The 22,397-nt window shown below is 40.0% G+C and overlaps 1 protein-coding gene across 1 annotated transcript in view; it reads left to right on the top strand.

Moving 5' to 3' along the window:
• The window catches only part of LOC124257649, a 30,153-nt gene that overhangs the window by 6,763 nt on the left and 993 nt on the right, over positions 1-22,397 (top strand). The window contains exons 5-17 of the mRNA XM_046691758.1: positions 4,240-4,387; positions 4,708-4,801; positions 7,138-7,280; positions 7,591-7,634; positions 8,301-8,415; positions 8,815-8,988; positions 9,976-10,117; positions 12,608-12,718; positions 15,602-15,656; positions 15,957-16,100; positions 16,787-16,918; positions 20,936-20,953; positions 21,002-21,184. Coding sequence (XP_046547714.1) covers positions 4,240-4,387; positions 4,708-4,801; positions 7,138-7,280; positions 7,591-7,634; positions 8,301-8,415; positions 8,815-8,988; positions 9,976-10,117; positions 12,608-12,718; positions 15,602-15,656; positions 15,957-16,100; positions 16,787-16,918; positions 20,936-20,953; positions 21,002-21,184 — 1,503 coding nt within the window. The remainder of the gene's footprint in view (positions 1-4,239; positions 4,388-4,707; positions 4,802-7,137; positions 7,281-7,590; positions 7,635-8,300; positions 8,416-8,814; positions 8,989-9,975; positions 10,118-12,607; positions 12,719-15,601; positions 15,657-15,956; positions 16,101-16,786; positions 16,919-20,935; positions 20,954-21,001; positions 21,185-22,397) is intronic.

Here is a 22,397-nt window from a genome sequence, read left to right as displayed (position 1 = left end):
CATACCACAAATCACAAATGGTTAACATAAAGGTGGATACATACCACAAATCACATGGTTAACATAAAGGTGGATACATACCACAAATCACGTGGTTAACATAAAGGTGGATACATACCACAAATCACATGGTTAACATAAAGGTGGATACATACCACAAATCACATGGTTAACATAAAGGTGGATACATACCACAAATCACGTGGTTAACATAAAGGTGGATACATACCACAAATCACATGGTTAACATAAAGGTGGATACATACCACAAATCACATGGTTAACATAAAGGTGGATACATACCACAAATCACGTGGTTAACATAAAGGTGGATACATACCACAAATCACATGGTTAACATAAAGGTGGATACATACCACAAATCACATGGTTAACATAAAGGTGGAAATCACATACCACAAATCATCACATGGTTAACATAAAGGTGGATACATACCACAAATCACATGGTTAACATAAAGGTGGATACATACCACAAATCACATGGTTAACATAAAGGTGGATACATACCACAAATCACGTGGTTAACATAAAGGTGGATACATACCACAAATCACATGGTTAACATAAAGGTGGATACATACCACAAATCACATGGTTAACATAAAGGTGGATACATACCACAAATCACATGGTTAACATAAAGGTGGATACATACCACAAATCATGGTTAACATAAAGGTGGATACATACCACAAATCACATGGTTAACATAAAGGTGGATACATACCACAAATCACGTGGTTAACATAAAGGTGGATACATACCACAAATCACATGGTTAACATAAAGGTGGATACATACCACAAATCACATGGTTAACATAAAGGTGGATACATACCACAAATCACGTGGTTAACATAAAGGTGGATACATACCACAAATCACATGGTTAACATAAAGGTGGATACATACCACAAATCACGTGGTTAACATAAAGGTGGATACATACCACAAATCACGTTAACATGGTTAACATAAAGGTGGATACATACCACAAATCACATGGTTAACATAAAGGTGGATACATACCACAAATCACATGGTTAACATAAAGGTGGATACATACCACAAATCACATGGTTAACATAAAGGTGGATACATACCACAAATCACATGGTTAACATAAAGGTGGATACATACCACAAATCACATGGTTAACATAAAGGTGGATACATACCACAAATCACGTGGTTAACATAAAGGTGGATACATACCACAAATCACGTGGTTAACATAAAGGTGGATACATACCACAAATCACATGGTTAACATAAAGGTGGATACATACCACAAATCACGTGGTTAACATAAAGGTGGATACATACCACAAATCACGTGGTTAACATAAAGGTGGATACATACCACAAATCACGTGGTTAACATAAAGGTGGATACATACCACAAATCACATGGTTAACATAAAGGTGGATACATACCACAAATCACATGGTTAACATAAAGGTGGATACATACCACAAATCACATGGTTAACATAAAGGTGGATACATACCACAAATCACATGGTTAACATAAAGGTGGATACATACCACAAATCACATGGTTAACATAAAGGTGGATACATACCCACAAATCACATGGTTAACATAAAGGTGGATACATACCACAAATGACATGGTTAACAAAAAATGTGGATACATACCACAAATCACATGGTTAACATAAAGGTGGATACATACCACAAATCACATGGTTAACATAAAGGTGGATACATACCACAAATCACATGGTTAACATAAAGGTGGATACATACCACAAATCACATGGTTAACATAAAGGTGGATACATACCACAAATCACGTGGTTAACATAAAGGTGGATACATACCACAAATCACATGGTTAACATAAAGGTGGATACATACCACAAATCACATGGTTAACATAAAGGTGGATACATACCACAAATCACATGGTTAACATAAAGGTTGATACATACCACAAATCACATGGTTAACATAAAGGTGGATACATACCACAAATCACGTGGTTAACATAAAGGTGGATACATACCACAAATCACATGGTTAACATAAAGGTGGATACATACCACAAATCACATGGTTAACATAAAGGTGGATACATACCACAAATCACGTGGTTAACACATAAAGGTGGATACATACCACAAATCACGTGGTTAACATAAAGGTGGATACATACCACAAATCACATGGTTAACATAAAGGTGGATACATACCACAAATCACGTGTTAACATAAAGGTGGATACATACCACAAATCACATGGTTAACATAAAGGTGGATACATACCACAAATCACATGGTTAACATAAAGGTGGATACATACCACAAATCACATGGTTAACATAAAGGTGGATACATACCACAAATCACATGGTTAACATAAAGGTGGATACATACCACAAATCACATGGTTAACATAAAGGTGGATACATACCACAAATCACATGGTTAACATAAAGGTGGATACATACCACAAATCACATGGTTAACATAAAGGTGGATACATACCACAAATCACATGGTTAACATAAAGGTGGATACATACCACAAATCACATGGTTAACATAAAGGTGGATACATACCACAAATCACATGGTTAACATAAAGGTGGATACATACCACAAATCACATGGTTAACATAAAGGTGGATACATACCACAAATCACATGGTTAACATAAAGGTGGATACATACCACAAATCACATGGTTAACATAAAGGTGGATACATACCACAAATCACATGGTTAACATAAAGGTGGATACATACCACAAATCACATGGTTAACATAAAGGTGGATACATACCACAAATCACATGGTTAACATAAAGGTGGATACATACCACAAATCACGTGGTTAACATAAAGGTGGATACATACCACAAATCACGTGGTTAACATAAAGGGTGGATACATACCACAAAATCACATGGTTAACATAAAGGTGGATACATACCACAAATCACATGGTTAACATAAAGGTGGATACATACCACCAAATCACATGGTTAACATAAAGGTGGATACATACCCACAAATCACATGGTTAACATAAAAGGTGGATACATACCACAAATCACGTGGTTAACATAAAGGTGGATACATACCACAAATCACATGGTTAACATAAAGGTGGATACATACCACAAATCACATGGTTAACATAAAGGTGGATACATACCACAAATCACGTGGTTAACATAAAGGTGATATACATACCACATGAAAATCAAACATGGGTTAAGGTGGATACAACACAAATCACATGGTTAACATAAAGGTGGATACATACCACAAATCACATGGTTAACATAAAGGTGGATACATACCACAAATCACAAATGGTTAACATAAAGGTGGATTACATACCACAAATCACATGGTTAACATAAAGGTGGATACATACCACAAATCACATTGGTTAACATAAAGGTGGATACATACCACAAATCACATGGTTAACATAAAGGTGGATACATACCACAAATCACATGGTTAACATAAAGGTGGATACATACCACAAATCACATGGTTAACATAAAGGTGGATACATACCACAAATCACATGGTTAACATAAAGGTGGATACATACCACAAATCACATGGTTAACATAAAGGTGGATACATACCACAAATCACATGGTTAACATAAAGGTGGATACATACCACAAATCACATGGTTAACATAAAGGTGGATACATACACACAAATCACATGGTTAACATAAAGGTGGATACATACCACAAATCACATGGTTAACATAAAGGTGGATACATACCACAAATCACATGGTTAACATAAAGGTGGATACATACCACAAATCACATGGTTAACATAAAGGTGGATACATACCACAAATCACATTAACATAAAGGTGGATACATACCACAAATCACATGGTGGATACAGGTGTGGATACATACCACAAATCACGTGGTTAACATAAAGGTGGATACATACCACAAATCACATGGTTAACATAAAGGTGGATACATACCACAAATCACATGGTTAACATAAAGGTGGATACATACCACAAATCACATGGTTAACATAAAGGTGGATACATACCACAAATCACATGGTTAACATAAAGGTGGATACATACCACAAATCACATGGTTAACAGTGGACATCCTCCATAGCGACATGGTTAAGATAAAAGTTATGGAATCAAGAATGACATAAGTAAATTGTGGTGCTGTGTGTTCAGATGATGGTGAAAATGGTCGATCAGGGAATGGTGGTTCAGGAAGTGCCTGGGAGAGTATGGCATCACATTCGTTGAGGAAGAAGCGCCAGATTCAATCGCCAATCTATGTGGACGTCATCGCAGTTTTAGAGTTGTCAGTTTATAAAAGGTACTTCAACAATATTCAGATTCATATTGCATTTTCTATTACTTCCACCCCAAACACTGTTGCGTTCACCTCAAAGCTTGCAACTGCAAGAGAGCTGTAGAAATCCATATTGGCTTGTTTGTTATTCTTACGTCTAACGATGTTTGACCAAAGGAATAGTAACATATGGTAGTGTGTTTTTGTGTAGTTAGCAAAGCAATAAGTTGGGGCTGTTCATATTTATCATTGTCACAATATTTTTTTAAGAATGACTAATTCCTGCTGTTAAACCTTTGTATGGCAATGTATATTCTGGTACTGGCTTCCCTTGTGTTTCACAGATGGCTTTCCAGAGCAACCCAACCGACCCCAGCCTTAAAGGACCAGGAAACAAAACAAGGCCTCAGAAGACACTTTGCACATCTTTTAAATGGGGTGAGATTTCTTACAGTGGTCCTTGTGGACATTTCATTCACGGGTTAAGTTGTGACCGTTGCCTTATCATAAGATTTGGGTGTCGAATTAAGTAATATGCATGTTTGTCTTTCCACAATAGGTAGATCTCCGTTATAAGGCGGCGTCCCCGTTGTACAACATAAACCTGGTGGGGTATATCATTGAGGTAAGATGTTCGTCTCCAGTTGCTTTCTTTTACAAACATACAACACGTTTACTGAACACACTCTGGTATATCACAAGTAACGGTTACATTTCGCACTCTCTGATGCTGGTGTAAGGCCGTGCAGGCGCCTCACTGTACGGAGCCCCTAAACACAACGGATGGTGTGCCGTGTGTTAGTTAGCGTCACTGTACGGAGCCCCTAAACACAACGGATGGTGTGCCGCGTGTTAGTTAGCGTCACTGTACGGAGCCCCTAAACACAACGGATGGTGTGTCGCGTGTTAGTTAGCGTCACTGTACGGAGCCCCTAAACACAACGGATGGTGTGCTGTGTGTTAGTTAGCGTAACTGTACGGAGCCCCTAAAAACAACGGATGGTGTGCCGTGTGTTAGTTAGCGTCACTGTACGGAGCCCCTAAACACAACGGATGGTGTGCCGCGTGTTAGTTAGCGTCGCTGTACGGAGACCTAAACACAACGGATGGTGTGCCGTGTGTTAGTTAGCGTCACTGTACGGAGCCCCTAAACACAACGGATGGTGTGCCGCGTGTTAGTTAGCGTCACTGTACGGAGACCCTAAACACAACGGATGGTGTGCCGTGTGTTAGTTAGCGTCGCTGTACGGAGACCCTAAACACAACGGATGGTGTGCTGTGTGTTAGTTAGCGTCACTGTATGGAGCCCCTAAACACAACTGATGTTGTACTGCGTGTTAGTTAGCGTCGCTGTACGGAGACCCTAAACACAACGGATGGTGTGCTGCGTGTTAGTTAGCGTCCCTGTACGGAAACCCTAAACACAACGGATGGTGTGCTGCGTGTTAGTTAGCGTCACTGTACGGAGACCCTAAACACAACGGATGGTGTACCGTGTGTTAGTTAGCGTCACTGTACGGAGACCCTAAACACAACGGATGGTGTGCCGTGTGTTAGTTAGCGTCACTGTACGGAGACCCTAAACACAACGGATGGTGTGCTGCGTGTTACTAAGCGTCACTGTACGGAGACCCTAAACACAACGGATGGTGTGCTGCGTGTTAGTTAGCGTCACTGTACGGAGCCCCTAAACGCAACGGATGTTGTGCTGCGTGTTAGTTAGCGTCACTGTACGGAGACCCTAAACACAACGGATGGTGTGCTGCGTGTTAGTTAGCGTCACTGTACGGAGACCCTAAACACAACGGATGGTGTGCCGCGTGTTAGTTAGCGTCACTGTACGGAGCCCCTAAACACAACGGATGGTGTGCCGTGTGTTAGTTAGCGTCACTGTACGGAGACCCTAAACACAACGGATGTTTATCAGAATGGTAAAAGGTACTCCCACCAGCGAGATAAACAATTTTTAACATTGCAATAAAAGAATTACAGGAATACTAACATAATAATGTAATGATATTTCTAAAGACGGTATAATCATGAGACGCCATGCTCATGATTGATATGATCATTAATAAATACACATTCTCTCTCACTTCACCCAGAACGTCTGTGTGTATCAGTTACTGTATGTATCATGGTACTCAATGTATCAGTAACTGTATGTATCAAGGTACTCAATGTATCAGTTACTGTATGTATCATGGTACTCAATGTATCAGTTACTGTATGTATCAAGGTACTCAATGTATCAGTTACTGTATGTATCATGGTACTCAATGTATCAGTTACTGTATGTATCATGGTACTCAATGTATCAGTTACTGTATGTATCATGGTACTCAATGTATCAGTTACTGTATGTATCATGGTACTCAATGTATCAGTAACTGTATGTATCATGGTACTCAATGTACCAGTTACTGTATGTATCATGGTACTCAATGTATCAGTTACTGTATGTATCAAGGTACTCAATGTATCAGTATCGTGGTAGTATGTATCAGTTGTTGTATGTAATGGTACTCAATGTATCAGTTACTGTATGTATCATGGTACTCAATGTATCAGTTACTGTATGGATCATGGTACTCAATGTATCAGTTACTGTATGTATCATGGTACTCAATGTATCAGTTACTGTATGTATCATGGTACTCAATGTATCAGTTACTGTATGTATCATGGTACTCCATGTATCAGTTACTGTATGCACCATGGTACTCAATGTATCAGTTACTGTATGTATCATGGTACTCAATGTATCATTTAAGGATGAGCTGTCACCCAAACCGTTCCAAAACGCTATAGTTAATGAAACGAAGATAGAAGGCAACCAACTCCTCAATGACATCATCAACTGGAAGGCTGACACACCAGGGTTCCCTGACAATGACCACGTTGTTGTGTTCACGGCGTGAGTTGTTCCCGTCATCTGAAAATATATCTAGTTTACACTTCATCATCGTGTGTACAAAGCACCCTGTCTGTTCTGGTGCTTATTTTCATTCGTTGACTCGTTGCTTTATAGATGGCCCTGTAGAACAGCATGGTCCTATATTTGTGGTAATGACTAAGACTATGCCCTGATATATCTGATATTCTGTTCGGCGTTACCTAACTGACGAACAATGACCCTGTGTACATTATTGTAATGCTACTGTCTCCAGGAAACATTTGGTTTGTGTTCAAAGTTAATATCATGTGTTAGCACGAATTTGTTTCAGGCTCGACCTATTCGCTATAGCCGGAAACACCACAGACCTGCTTGGTGAGTGTAACTTTATAGGGCACCCATTGATTCAGGATTGAGAAAATCAAAATGTTTCAGACAATTAAATATATACCTTTGATAAAACCTCAAATAACAAATCTTATATATGCATTTAAAATGAAAGCACACTTTTATCATGATTATATAAATCGACTCTGGCTGATACATCAATGTGTATTATTCTTTTTCTCTTTCTTCTTTTTTGGGGGTGGGGTCATTCAAACCTATATTGCAAAGGAATGTCATGATCAATACTGTGCCAGCATGCCATGCGATTCGTGGAGACAACTAGAAGGCAATCAGTGATTCTGTTTCAAAATGTTATGCATGTCTTCCCAAGAAACGCAAGAAAAGACCCAAGAATATTAGAAAAATTGGCGTAACTCCTGATATGTGTTAATGCGTTTCATTGTTCCCACCCCTATATTGAAGTGGAACACTTTTATGGATAGACAACTTCTTTGTTGCAGTAGTAGTTGCGACGTTTCGGTGTAGATCCTAGCACCGTTATCAAGCAAATGATAATAACGGTGCTAGGATCTACATCGAAACGTCGCAACCACTACTGCAACAAAGATGTTGTCTATCTATAAATAGTGTTCCACTTCATCATACCAGCTTCTAATTGCCACTTAAGGAAGTTACACCCCTATATTGTTACAGGATACGCTGAAATAGGAGCAGTATGTGAGTACCCGGAAGACAGCGTGTCAGCTGTGGAGTACACAGACAACCTGGTGGACGATATGCTCGTCACAACACACGAAATCGGACATGCGTAAGTAGACTACGAAGACATTCAAGCACTGGCTTTGATCCGTCAGTGGTATAAAATGTTATGTAAATATCACGTAAAATGTACTACTTAGGTCCCGATCCACAAAACGACTTTCGTAAGTCTATGATAAACTATGGAGTTACGACAGGTCGTAACATTACGAACGAATTGTGGATCGGGACCCTGGTAAAGAGAAATGAATAATGAGCAAGTTGAGCTATTTTTGTTTGCCTCGTCGGATAAGACAGTTGCATGACAGTGAATTCAAAGCAATTTATCGGTTCAAATCCCTACATTGGTGCAGTGTGCGAAAGCCATTACGGCTTCAAATATTGCGAGCATAATGCTAAAATTAGGGTGTTATTTTATATCTTGGAAAATTAAACTGGTATTTCGCAGGCTCAGCGCCCTTCATGACGGGGACCAGAATACATGTAACTCTTCATACCAGTACATCATGTCCGGCTTTGGGTACAGCAGCACCCAAGTTCTTGACCACAACAACTACTACGTCTTTTCAACGTGTTCGTTAAGCTACATCCAAAACTTCATTCAAGGCATCCTGGCAAACGGGTTGGTATGAAAGGCGAAAGAGCCGTACAGGAATTTGTATCGAAACGTCGCACTCACGAAATATCCATAAAATGTGTCTATATTGTACTTCTCAACTTTTAAAATGTCTTTTAAAGAAGTTTCCATACCATGTCTGACGATAACCATATATACCTAGTTATATGTGATAAACTGCAACGATTTCAAAGTGTTGTATTTGTGCTAATGATTTACCAATAAAACACACTGAAATTAGTTTCGGGAACATGACGAATCTTTACACTACCTTTTGTCCACTGTTTTTCTTCACTGTAATTTCTAAAGTTTACATGAAATTTGACTTTTGTAAGTTCCGTGATTCTGTTGGCGTGTGTCATCACTGATCATCAGTGACTCGTTCATATAATAACTACCGATTGTTAACCTTGTACGCCCAATGGAATCTGCTTCGGCAGATGATCAATACTTGTTGCTTCAGGCGTTTATGTTTCATGTATATACTCAGTAACAATGTCAGTTTGTTTACCATTAGGTCTGCTGAAATAACTTTTCAAAGTATTTTTATCAAACACATGACTGTGCTAATTTGGTAAGGATAATGTGTACATTATAGGACTGACTTAGAGATAGTGTTCTCGCTTGGACCATTGGATCCTAGCACGACAAAGGGAAGTAGCTCTGCATATTGTGTTATACCAGCGTTAGCTGACTGACTGACTGAGTTTAGTTTTACGCCGCTTTGAGCAATATTCCAGCAATATCACGGCGGGGACGTCAGAAATGGGCTTAACACATTGTGCCCATGTGGGGAATCGTACCCGGGCCTTCGGCGTGACGAGCCAACGCTTTAACCACTAGGCTACCCCACCGCCCCACCAGCGTTAGCAACCAGGCCTCGTCATTGTAGTCATTATAACGACATGGTATGATATTTGCTACTGTCTTTGTGACTGAGATTGTGATATCTCCTGGATGATATCTAATGTGTGATATCTGTATATTTTTCAGTACAAATGCACAACAGGAATGCTTACAGAAACCACTCGAGCCGGTGTCTGTGACCAACATCACGGGGACGATGCCGGGACAGCTGTACGACGTCCACACACAATGTCAAATGATGTATGGGCCGGGCTACTTCTTGAGATTAGTAAGAAATCTATGTATCACAATCTGCCGATTGTCTGCTGATGTGTGTCATGTACTACACAGGTAATGATAACGTCAGAGGTGAATATACCTACTTAGGTGCACAGGTAATGATAAGGTCAGAGGTGAATATAATGTAATGATGACGTCAGAGGTGAATATACCTACTTAGGTGCACAGGTAATGATGACGTCAGAGGTGAATATACCTACTTAGGTGCACAGGTAATGATGACGTCAGAGGTGAATATACCTACTTAGGTGCACAGGTAATGATGACGTCAGAGGTGAATATACCTACTTAGGTGCACAGGTAATGATGACGTCAGAGGTGAATATACCTACTTAGGTGCACAGGTAATGATGACGTCAGAGGTGAATATACCTACTTAGGTGCACAGGTAATGATGACGTCAGAGGTGAATATACCTACTTAGGTGCACAGGTAATGATGACGTCAGAGGTGAATATACCTACTTAGGTCAGGTAATGATGACGTCAGAGGTGAATATACCTACTTAGGTGCAGAGGTGAATATACCTACTTAGGTGCACAGGTAATGATGACGTCAGAGGTGAATATACCTACTTAGGTGCACAGGTAATGATGACGTCAGAGGTGATATATATACTTAGGTGCGACAGGTAATGATGACGTCAGAGGTGAATATACCTACTTAGGTGCACAGGTAATGATGACGTCAGAGGTGACTTAGGTGCACAGGTAATGATAACGTCAGAGGTGAATATACCTAGAGGTGAATATACCTAATGCACAGGTAATACGTCAGAGGAGAATATACCTACTTAGGTGCACAGGTAATGATGACGTCAGAGGAGAATATACCTACTTAGGTGCACAGGTAATGATGACGTCAGAGGTGAATATACCTACTTAGGTGCACAGGTAATGATGACGTCAGAGGTGAGAATATACCTACTTAGGTGCACAGGTAATGATGACGTCAGAGGTGAATATACCTACTTAGGTGCACAGGTAATGATGACGTCAGAGGTGAATATACCTACTTAGGTGCACAGGTAATGATAACGTCAGAGGTGAATATACCTACTTAGGTGCACAGGTAATGATGACGTCAGAGGTGAATATACCTACTTAGGTGCACAGGTAATGATAACGTCAGAGGTGAATATACCTACTTAGGTGCACAGGTAATGATAACGTCAGAGGAGAATATACCTACTTAGGTGCACAGGTAATGATGACGTCAGAGGAGAATATACCTACTTAGGTGCACAGGTAATGATGACGTCAGAGGAGAATATACCTACTTAGGTGCACAGGTAATGATGACGTCAGAGGTGAATATACCTACTTAGGTGCACAGGTAATGATGACGTCAGAGGAGAATATACCTACTTAGGTGCACAGGGAAGAAACGTAACCTGAGTGTTATAAAATCATAGCTATCTGAAATGTAGGTCAAGATGTTGGCATTCAGTACAACACCAAATTATATGGTGGATGGTGAAGATATTTATTACATACATGGTTTTTATTTTTAGTTCTAGATTTGATTATATAGATCCTTTAAAACATTTATAGAGCCATGGCATATCTAGCAAACGTTACCAGCAAGAAACGTAGACATATAGTGATAAGATTTAGACATGGTCTGTCAGATTCAATTACTGATACTCAGTAAGTGAGTGAGTATGGTTTTACGCCGCTTTTAGCAATATTCCAGCAATATCACCAGAAGTGGGCTGCACACGTTGTACCCATGTGAGGAATCAATCCTGGACTTAGGCGTGACGAGCAAACGCTTAAACCACTAGGCTACCCCACTGTTCGATACTGATCGTAAACCGTCATTGAATAAACATTTAAGATTTTCGTCAATTTGTATAGAATGATTTATATTGAAAAGAGGATACTCTACAGAAATTGTTTGTCCAACCGTAATAGGGGAATACCTATCAGACTGCTATCACCAGAATCTTTCCATGTTAAACTACCCGTTTCTTACGCAATCATTGACATTAACAAAGAGTAAGATTTCTGCTGGTAACTAATTACACTATATTATGACATGATATCTGTAGTGTGCATGCTTTACCTGTCCTGATCTTCATCTACTACACACGTACAAAACCTTGAGCGAGTGAAATTAGATATACGCCGCACTCCGCAATATTCCAGCTATATGCCGGCGGTCTGTAAATAATCAAGTCTGGACCAGACAATCTAGTGATCAACAGCACGAGCATCGATCTACACAGTTGGGATACAATAACATGTGTCAACCAAGTCAGCGAGCCTGACCACCCGATCCCGTTAGTCGCCTCTTACGACAAGCATGGGTTACTGAAGACCAATTCTAACCCGTACCTTCATTGGTCTGCAAAACATTGAATGAATGCACCAGATATTCGCGGCGAAGTGCGAAAACTGCTTATGGTCGGTTTTCATTGTTTATTGTCTCAAAATGACGTTAGATATTTCATTTTCAATGAACGTGACATTTACAGGATGTCGATATTGGTGGTTCTGAAAACATATGCAAGAGAATGGCCTGTGGCAAAGAGGAGATTGAGATGTTCCACAACGCTGCCGATGGAACACCGTGTGGCAATAAAAAGGTACGTCAACTGTGTGTTTGTACTCACTCCGTCTTAACACCAGTACCTTGGACCTGTAAATGAATGAGTGAGTGAGTTTGGTTTTACGCCGCACTCGTAAGGAATATTCCAGCTAAATGGCGACGGTCTGTAAATAATCGAGTCTGGACCAGACAATCCTGTGATCAACAGCATGAACATCGATCTACGCAGCTGGGAACCGATGACATATGTCAACCAAGCCAGCGAGCCTGACCACCCGATCCCGTTAGTCGCCTCTTACGACAAGCATGGGTTACTGAAGATCAATATTCTAACCCGGATCTTCACGGGTGGACCTGTAAATGAAAACTGAATATATTTTCATCTATTGACTAGTTTAATAGTTGTTGCGAAGGTTTACAAATGTTATTACTACTTCTGCTCTGAGAACGACTGTGATAACTACAACTAATAGTAATATAACTACGACTCCTATTACAACATTTACGACTACGACTACTACTACTACTGCTACTTCTACTACTACTACTACTACTACTACTACTACTACTACTACTACTACCACTACTACTATTATTTCTCTTGCTGCTATATTTAGTAAAGACGACTTAGCTCTCTTTCACTATTATATACCTCTACCGGTAGTAGCAGTAGCAACAGCAGCAGCAGTAGTAGTAGTGGTAGTAGTAGTAGTGGTGGTAGTAGTAGTAGTAGTAGTAGTAGTAGTAGTAGCACTAGCAACAGCAGCAGCTGCAGCAGTAGTAGTAGTAGTAGTGGTAGTAGTAGTAGTAGTAGTAGTAGTAGTGGTAGTGGTAGTGGTAGTGGTGGTAGTAGTAGTAGTAGTAGTAGTAGTAGTAGTAGTAGTAGTAGTAGTAGTAGTAGTAGTAGTAGTACTTTATATAATATAATAATCTTTATTTGCACTGAGAAGGCCACAGGCCTATAGTACATAAAGTTATGTTACATTTGAGAGGAATTTACATCGGGTAATAGCATAGTAAATGAACATTGAAATATTTTGTAGAAGAACTGGATTTTTACTACTTAACAATGAGGAGAATTTTATCACATTTGGATGGACATAGTAATATCTTTTAATATATTTTGTTCGCAACCGGTCATAAAATGGACATATTAGGAGAAAATGTAATTCATCTTCTATTTCGTTTAAATTACAAAGTGTACATATTCTATTTTCTCTTTTTACATTCATATATCTGCCTCTTTCAATCAACAAATCATGAGAAGAGCATCTGAATCGTGCCAGTGCTATTCTAAACTTTTTAACATTAACACAGGATAGATATGACTCAAGAACTATGGCATTTTTAAACAATGGATAATACATGCATTTATTTGATAAGGATATCCTTTCACTCCATGTTTGAATATACATATCTTTTAATCTTGTCGTTAAGGATTGTATGAATAACGTAGGTGATTCGACATATTGTGTATTCCATGTAATTCCAAAACCAATAGAATATAAAAAGGTTTTTACATTAGTTGCCCAGTTCTTTTGTCCACCTTTATCATATAACAACATCATATTATAACACTTCTTGGGTAAGCGATTTGAAGGCATAATCAGCAGTTTTAGCCAGTACTTAATAACTTTAATGCTTGTAAGAATGTGCATTGGGTACCTACCGCATTCACCATAAATCACTGCGTTAATAGTGTTAATTTTAACTCCGAGGAACTTTTGCATGCGTATAAATGGATTTTTCAATTTCGTCAAATTTTGTTATTCCCCAAATTTCGGCCCCATATGATAAAATTGGACTGACTTTGGCATCAAATATTTTAAAGAATGAACAGTAGTTAATATTACCAAGTATACTCAACTGTTTCATAATTCCAATTAATGCTTTTGTCCCTGTAACGCTGCATATTTTACATGCCTCGTCCATGACAGGCCACTGGTGAAATATAGTCCCAAATATTTATAAAAGCCAATACACTCCAGCTGCATACCTTTATATAACCAGTTTTCCTTTTTGACAATTTGCCTCCAGTTTTGAATACAACAATTTTCGTTTTCTCTATTTACAGTTAATTTCCATTTATTGCAGTAATTTTCAAGTTCATTAATTTGATTCTGTAAGCCATTAATCGTGCTTGAGAACAAAACAATGTCATCTGCAAATAGCAATAGGAAAATATGAACTATGTCAGGGTGGAGTTGAATCCCGTGTACACAATTAGTTTCAATTTGTCGTGCTAACTCATTTATAAAAAGGAAAATAGAAATGGGCTTAGTATACAGCCTTGTCTCTCACACCAAGTTGCAAGTCGAATGTTTCTGAATAATTATGATTACTTTTAATGCAAGACTTGACATTTTCATACATATTGCTTAAAAGTTTACTCATTTTACCACTGAGACCGTGGGTATTAAATAGAAGCCAAAGTTTTTTTCGTTGTATTGAATCGAAAGCTTTTGAAAAATCTACAAATAGTGCGTAGAATTTCCCCCCTTTAGAGTTTAAATACCTTTGAATAATACTTTGCAGTATAAACATATTATCTACTGTCGTATATCCCTGTCTGAAGCCAGCTTGCGCTTCGCTGATCTTATCCATTGAGTCTCCCCAGTTTACAAGTATTTTATTTATAATAAAGGTGAAAGTTTTACTAAATATGCTCAGTAGTGTTATGCCTCTGTAATTATTTGGATTATTTATATTACCTTGTTTATGGATAGGAACTATTATGCCAATTGCCCAACATCTGGGGAACGTGCCAGTTTCTAATATCAAATTAAAAAGTAGTAGTAGTAGTAGTAGTAGTAGTGGTGGTAGTGGTAGTGGTAGTAGTAGTAGTAGTAGTAACCACGACCCGGTTATATCCGTGTATCCCCCCAGTTTCTTACAAACATAAGATCTCTGTGTGTTGCAGTGGTGTGTTGCTGGGGAGTGTGTGTTTTCCATAGATGCACCGGGACAAAACAATCGTAAGTGTAGATCAAAAGTTTTAACGTATTAAATTATTTTTAGGCATAAGTCATTCTGCTTTTATGTATCCATCTTTATCACGTGTGTCACGTGACTCGCTGTGGTCGTAGACGTCCATTTTGAAACATGCACATGTATGTATGTATGCGCGCGTGCGTGCGTATGTACGTACGTATGTATGTATGTCTGCTGTATGTATATTTGCCCCTGTGCGTGGGCGCGCGAGTGTGATCTTGAACACCTTCTTGGACTAAATCATTTCGCTGAATTCAATGATCATTTTGGGGAACTATTTTCAGCCGACTGTCTCTATGGAAACCAGCCTGTCGTGTACCCTCAAAACAGGACCTGTGATGAGCTGATCAGCGCGACTCCCCGTCTGTGCTACACGTCTTATTATGGTGTCTGCTGTGAGGCGTGTCTCGACAACAAGAAGAATGACGGTATTTCTACTGATAGTGATCTGTTTCTGGTCATATTTCCTAGTTTATATCTAATATGCTTCACATCCAAATGGATTTGATACCACAGTGTCTATATACCATACATATCTTCAGTCCTGTCAAATCTGGTATCACATATCAGCAATGGAAATCAAGTCATTCACTAATTCAAACAAGCTGTACGACAAAGGGAATCAAGTCAATGTTCCGTGAGTTATACCATCGTGTCGGTCAAGATGTCATCTCTAGGTCATTGCGTCTACAGTCTCAAATTGCTTAGGTACGACTCGTAAATTGATTTGGATTTCATTATATTTTGTCTTATTTATCTAAAGTTCATTTATTTCATCAGAAATGTTACCATTAATTTCTGGTGAATATGAACCGCGAAGATCCGGGTTAGAATCGGTCTTCAGCAGAATCGGTGGTCAGGCTCACTGTCTTGGTTGACACATTTGATCGTATCCCTACTGCGTAGACCAATGCCCATGTTGTCAATCATGAGGTTGTCTGGTCCAGACAAAAAATTGCGATAAACAAAGTACAATCAAACAAAATAAAATCTTGAGAGCATGGACATGTTTGACTGTTGTGACTACCAGAGGTTTGAAATAAACACAATGGTACGCCTATACAACTAAGTCTAGTGGTTTCTCATGTGTACTGGTATATTGTGTATATTCTAGAGAACTGCCTGTATGGAGATCGCTATGTTGACTGTGACACGGTCATAACACAGAACACCACACGCCTGTGTTACAATGAAGACAATGCTGAAGGGTGTTGTGAAACATGTTCTGCTTTTGTTTCGTCATTAGGTAAGTACAAGAATTTTGGAGAATTTGTTTTTCGAAGGATATTATAAAGACGAACACCGGTTCTAGACATGAAAACAAGATATTTTTTCCTAAAATCCTACGAAAAATGAATTATCTTGATAATCCAAACATGTATTAAAGTATACTTGGATCAAATTTCTATCTGAACTTAGTACAGTTACGCGTACTCTCTCTCTCTCTCTCTCTCTCTCTCTCTCTCTCTCTCTCTCTCTCTCTCTCTCTCTCTCTCTCTCTCTCTCTCTCTCTCTCTCTCTCTCTATATATATTCAATATACTCTCTCTATATATATATACATGTGTGTGTGTGTGTGTGTGTGTGTGTGTGTGTGTGTGTGTGTGTGTGTGTGTGTGTGAGAGCTATATTCAATACTTAGTCGTATATTGGTTTCAGCAAATTGCACATATGGCGACCGTTCTAACTGTACAGCTGTAACCAAGGATAAGAGGAATCTGTGTTACAACGAAAACAACGCTTACATCTGTTGTGAAACTTGTTCAAGATACGCGTCGGAAGATCGTGAGTACAGAAAATAAGTAGCTTCAGTGCCCCGCTGTTTTCAGTTCAGGGCACAGCTATAGTGCTGATTAATTACCACAATTAGGGTTAAAACCACAATTAGGGTTAAGCTGTGGTCAACCGAACCAAGGATCACCGGATCCTGGCACGGCGCAAGGGAAGTCATTGTTTAGTTAGATACTACGTCACATCATGTGTGTTAAACTCTTGAATTTAATTACACATTCTTTATATCAGGTCACTGAGAGCCTTTTGGCCATACAGAGTTGCTTCCCTTAGCCGAGCCAGGATCCACTGCTGGTTATAGTGAGTTCGGACCCTGTCCTAAACCACAAACTGGGCTCAGGCATTACCTCCATGTTGAAAGTTATGTACGTCATATACAAATTCAAATTATGTTACAGTGTTTACTATGGGTATACCTTGTCACAGTTATGATCATGTTGTCGGGCGGTGGGGTAGCCTAGTGGTTAAAACGTCCACTCGTCACGCCGAAGACCAGGTTCGATTCCCAACATGGGCACAATGTGTGAAGCTCATTTCTGGAGTCCCCTGCCGTGATATTTATGGAATATTGCTAAAACGCGGCGTAAAACTAAACTTACTCACTCACTATGGTCATGTTAGAGTAGGTGAGCGAATACGTGAACGTTGTATAATGGTCAGCAACACAACACAGCGATCTGTAAACAGTAGTGAACGAGTCAGACTATTGATTATCATTATATATATCCTGCTGTCTGATTGTTCAGTCGCCATCATAATCACATCCTCACAAGTGGGTCGGCCTGCCTGTTAGGACAGGGTGACGTCATATGACGCCATCGTCTTGTTCATCACTTATACTTCACAACCAATTTACCACATTGAACACTGGGGATCGCGAGGCAGATTTGATATTGTCCTACAAACATATTTCACTAAAACATCTCTGTATTTCTGCAAACGCAATAATTTATTCGTTACATATGTCAATAGTGGAATGTACCGGGTTAAATATAGTGGAATGTACATTCTCGAATCTCGACCTTCAACCTTCAGTGTGGACATTCCTATCCAACTCGTTCAATTCCGCACACCTGTCTAGTAATACAGGTAACCCATAGTGACTGACGTCACTCAATATTTATTCCTTGTGACATTTAGTATATTTTCAACAGCAAATTGCACTTATGGCAATCGCTACTCTTCGTGTACTGCTGTGACGAACCAAACCAGATCCCTGTGTTACGATGAACAGAACGCCAACGGCTGTTGTGAGACCTGTGCAGCCTACTCGTCCCCTGTTGGTAAGTATAGACATGGCGCAGCTGATTGAAAGTTAGATCTAGTACAATCGAACACCGTTGTCTCGAGTTTGAAAGGACCTATGTATCTACTTTGAGTAATCGGATGCTCGACACAACCACAGGATGATGACCTTTTACTTGAGACAATGGTAAGTTCGACACATCAGTGTGACTGCAGTAGGTCATGTGGTTTGTGTTGTGGTATGTCTTTATGATGGTTTCGGTGGGTCATCTCGATCACAATGGATTGTTTTGCAACATCGGTAGCAGCTATGGATATCAAGGTGGCATGGTTCTCTATTCGACTACTTGAAGTGAACCCGTGAAGATCCGGGTTAGAATGTATCTTCAGCAAGCCACGCTTGTCGTAAGAGGCGACTAACGGGATCGGGTGGTCAGACTCGCTGACTTGGTTGACACATGTCATCAGTTCCCAATTGTGTAGATCGATGCCCATGCTGTTGATCACTGGATTGTCTGATCCAGATGGATCAGAAGATAAGCCTTGACGATTCGCACTGTCACCAACCTTTCCATCTCTTTGCAAAGTTCCATGCCTTTACCCAAGTTTGTGTTTCTTTGTATTCTGACGACTGCATTTTTTTTCCAGCAAATTGCACGTATGGTGATCGTCTTTCTGACTGTTTTTCTCTGGCCAAAACAACGGATTTCCTATGCTATAATGAAAACATTTACTTGGGCTGTTGTGAGACTTGCTCAACCTTCTCGACAGGAGGTGGTAAGATCAGGGCAATGATCCGGTGGGGGTTCCGGACGATTTACTCTATCATTCATGCTGTTAATTCAAGTCAATCGAAGCTTTGGGGAATCGCGTACGATATCCACACACCGAAATGATGACGACCATAGGTCGAACATACATTTATCTATTATTTACAATGATAATGTTACCAACTGCACTGTTACACTAATCTATTGATAACTATATTTCTTCTATGATAGGGTTGTTGGTTACGATAAGCTACATCTGTATCACCAATTCAACATGTCATGATAAATGACAACATGACAACATCCAGTCCACACTTATACAAAACTATCCATTCTACAAGATTCCATCCACACTGACAATGTACACTATTGATGTAGTTGTTACAGACAAGTTTACCGACAATACGTCCATATTTTCTCTCATGTGCTATAAGCATCTGAAAATATTAGTTCATTTCGTAAAGTTTGTAGCATGTCGCACGTTGGTCAGACGTTGGAGTGGACTTCGTGGGTTCGAATCTCCCCGGCGACATAGTTGTCTCTGAGATCAGGAGATCATCACGGGTAAAAAGAAGATCGGTCATTGCCATCTGGCCTTTAACTGACAATTCAACTGATCATGTCCCGCAAAATACAAATAGACACGTCCATTTTAATGACGGATTTCACGATGGTCAGCGAAGTGTATTCCTGTAATTATGACAGACGAATATGTTCAACACTATTATACCAATTTAGTAACTCTGTTGCAGACTGTCCCTATGGCGACAATACCTTAATTGGCCCATGCGTACAGAGCAGCTGTGCAACTTCCGGCTCCGACTACAGAAAGAGGTGTTGTGACACTTGTAGCAGTTTTACGACACAATCTACAACTACTACTAATACTACTCTACCAACCACAACTACATCAACAACTACCACGACTACAACTACTACACCAACTACATCAACAACTACGACGACTACAACTACTACACCAACAACAACCACACCAACTACTACCACAACTACAACTACTACACCAGCTACATCAACAACTACGACGACTACCACCACCAACAACCACACCAACTACTACCACAACTACAACTACTACACCAACTACATCAACAACTACCACGACTACACCACCACCAGCAACCACACCAACTACTACAACAACTACAACTACTACACCAACTACATCAACAACTACCACGACTACACCACCACCAACAACCACACCAACTACTACAACAACTACAACTACTACACCAACTACATCAACAACTACCACGACTACACCACCAACAACCACACCAACTACTTCCACAACTACTACACCAACTACATCAACAACTACCACGACTACACCACCACCAACAACCACACCAACTACTACAACAACTACAACTACTACACCAAGTACATCAACAACTACCACGACTACAACAACACCACCAACAACAACCACACCAACTACTACCACAACTACTACACCAACTACATCAACAACTACCACGACTACACCACCAACAACAACAACCACACCAACTACTACCACAACTACAACTACTACGTCAACAACTACCACGACTACAACAACTACTGCAACGCCAACTCCAACCACAACTATCTCAAGAAGAGAGTCAAGTTCACCTACAACCACATCAACACCAGCAGCAGCAGCACCTCCTGCAGCCACACCGGGCTTTCCTCCCAGTGGTCAGTATAACAGATTTCTTACTTGTCCTCGGGAACAAATGCTTGTGGTTAGATGTAACAAATGTGGATCAGATGGTTGTGCTCGATGCTTGTGGTTAGATGTAACAAAGGTAGATCAGATGGTGGTGCACGATGCTTGTGGTTAGATGTAACAAAGGTGGATCAGATGGTTGTGCTCGATGCTTGTGGTTAGATGTAACAAAGGTGGATCAGATGGTTGTGCTCGATGCTTGTGGTTAGATGTAACAAAGGTGGATCAGATGGTTGTGCTCGATGCTTGTGGTTAGATGTAACAAGGTGGATCAGATGGTGGTGCACGATGCTTGTGGTTAGATGTAACAAAGGTGGATCAGATGGTTGTGCTCGATGCTTGTGGTTAGATGTAACAAAGGTGGATCAGATGGTGGTGCTCGATGCTTGTGGTTAGATGTAACAAAGGTGGATCAGATGGTTGTGCTCGATGCTTGTGGTTAGATGTAACAAAGGTAGATCAGATGGTGGTGCACGATGCTTGTGGTTAGATGTAACAAAGGTGGATCAGATGGTGGTGTTCGATGACTTGTTTCATTGCATGTTATCCTACAGCCAACAATGTGAATCTCACCATCATACCATCAACAACTGATTTGATTATACAATGACATTCAGAAAGTGGTAAAATGTAATGGTATGTTGCATTTGGGATTACACTTTCTCGGAAAGTACAGGTTCTAATACATTTTGGAGTTGAGTCCCATCCGGGATTCGCACCTACACTTTAGAGTCAGGCACGTATGTGCGTTAGATCGCTGACTTCTCTCTGAGGTTGTGGGTTCGAATCCTGGATGGAGCTGAACCCAAAACAGCACAATAATCTATGCTTTAAGAATCTCTGAAAGTCATTAAAACATGAAATGGTTGGGTTTTTTCAGAAGTGTTGTTTTCCGGGACAAGTTCTGCAACGAATCCATTTATGCATGCTTCACACGAACGCAACATTAATAACATTCTCTGCTCCCCTATTTAGTGAAGTTAACTCGACCTGCCGTTTGTGCCTTTTGACCTCCCGGGCCATGCATATGTAGAGTAGCTCAGGTCAAGCTGAACACGCTTTTTTAGTAATTCTGTCTCAACCGACAAGCGATAAAGTGAAGTGCCGCATTTAGCCCCACTGCGGTGTGGAAATGATCGAGTCCGGCAGGATCAACAGCGTGACCAACTACCAACAACGCCG

This window comes from Haliotis rubra, unplaced genomic scaffold, assembly GCF_003918875.1.
Source record: "Haliotis rubra isolate DU_JTF1 unplaced genomic scaffold, ASM391887v1 Scf67, whole genome shotgun sequence".
Taxonomy (NCBI): Eukaryota; Metazoa; Mollusca; class Gastropoda; order Lepetellida; family Haliotidae; genus Haliotis; species Haliotis rubra.
This window is presented reverse-complemented; position numbering and strand designations above follow the sequence as displayed.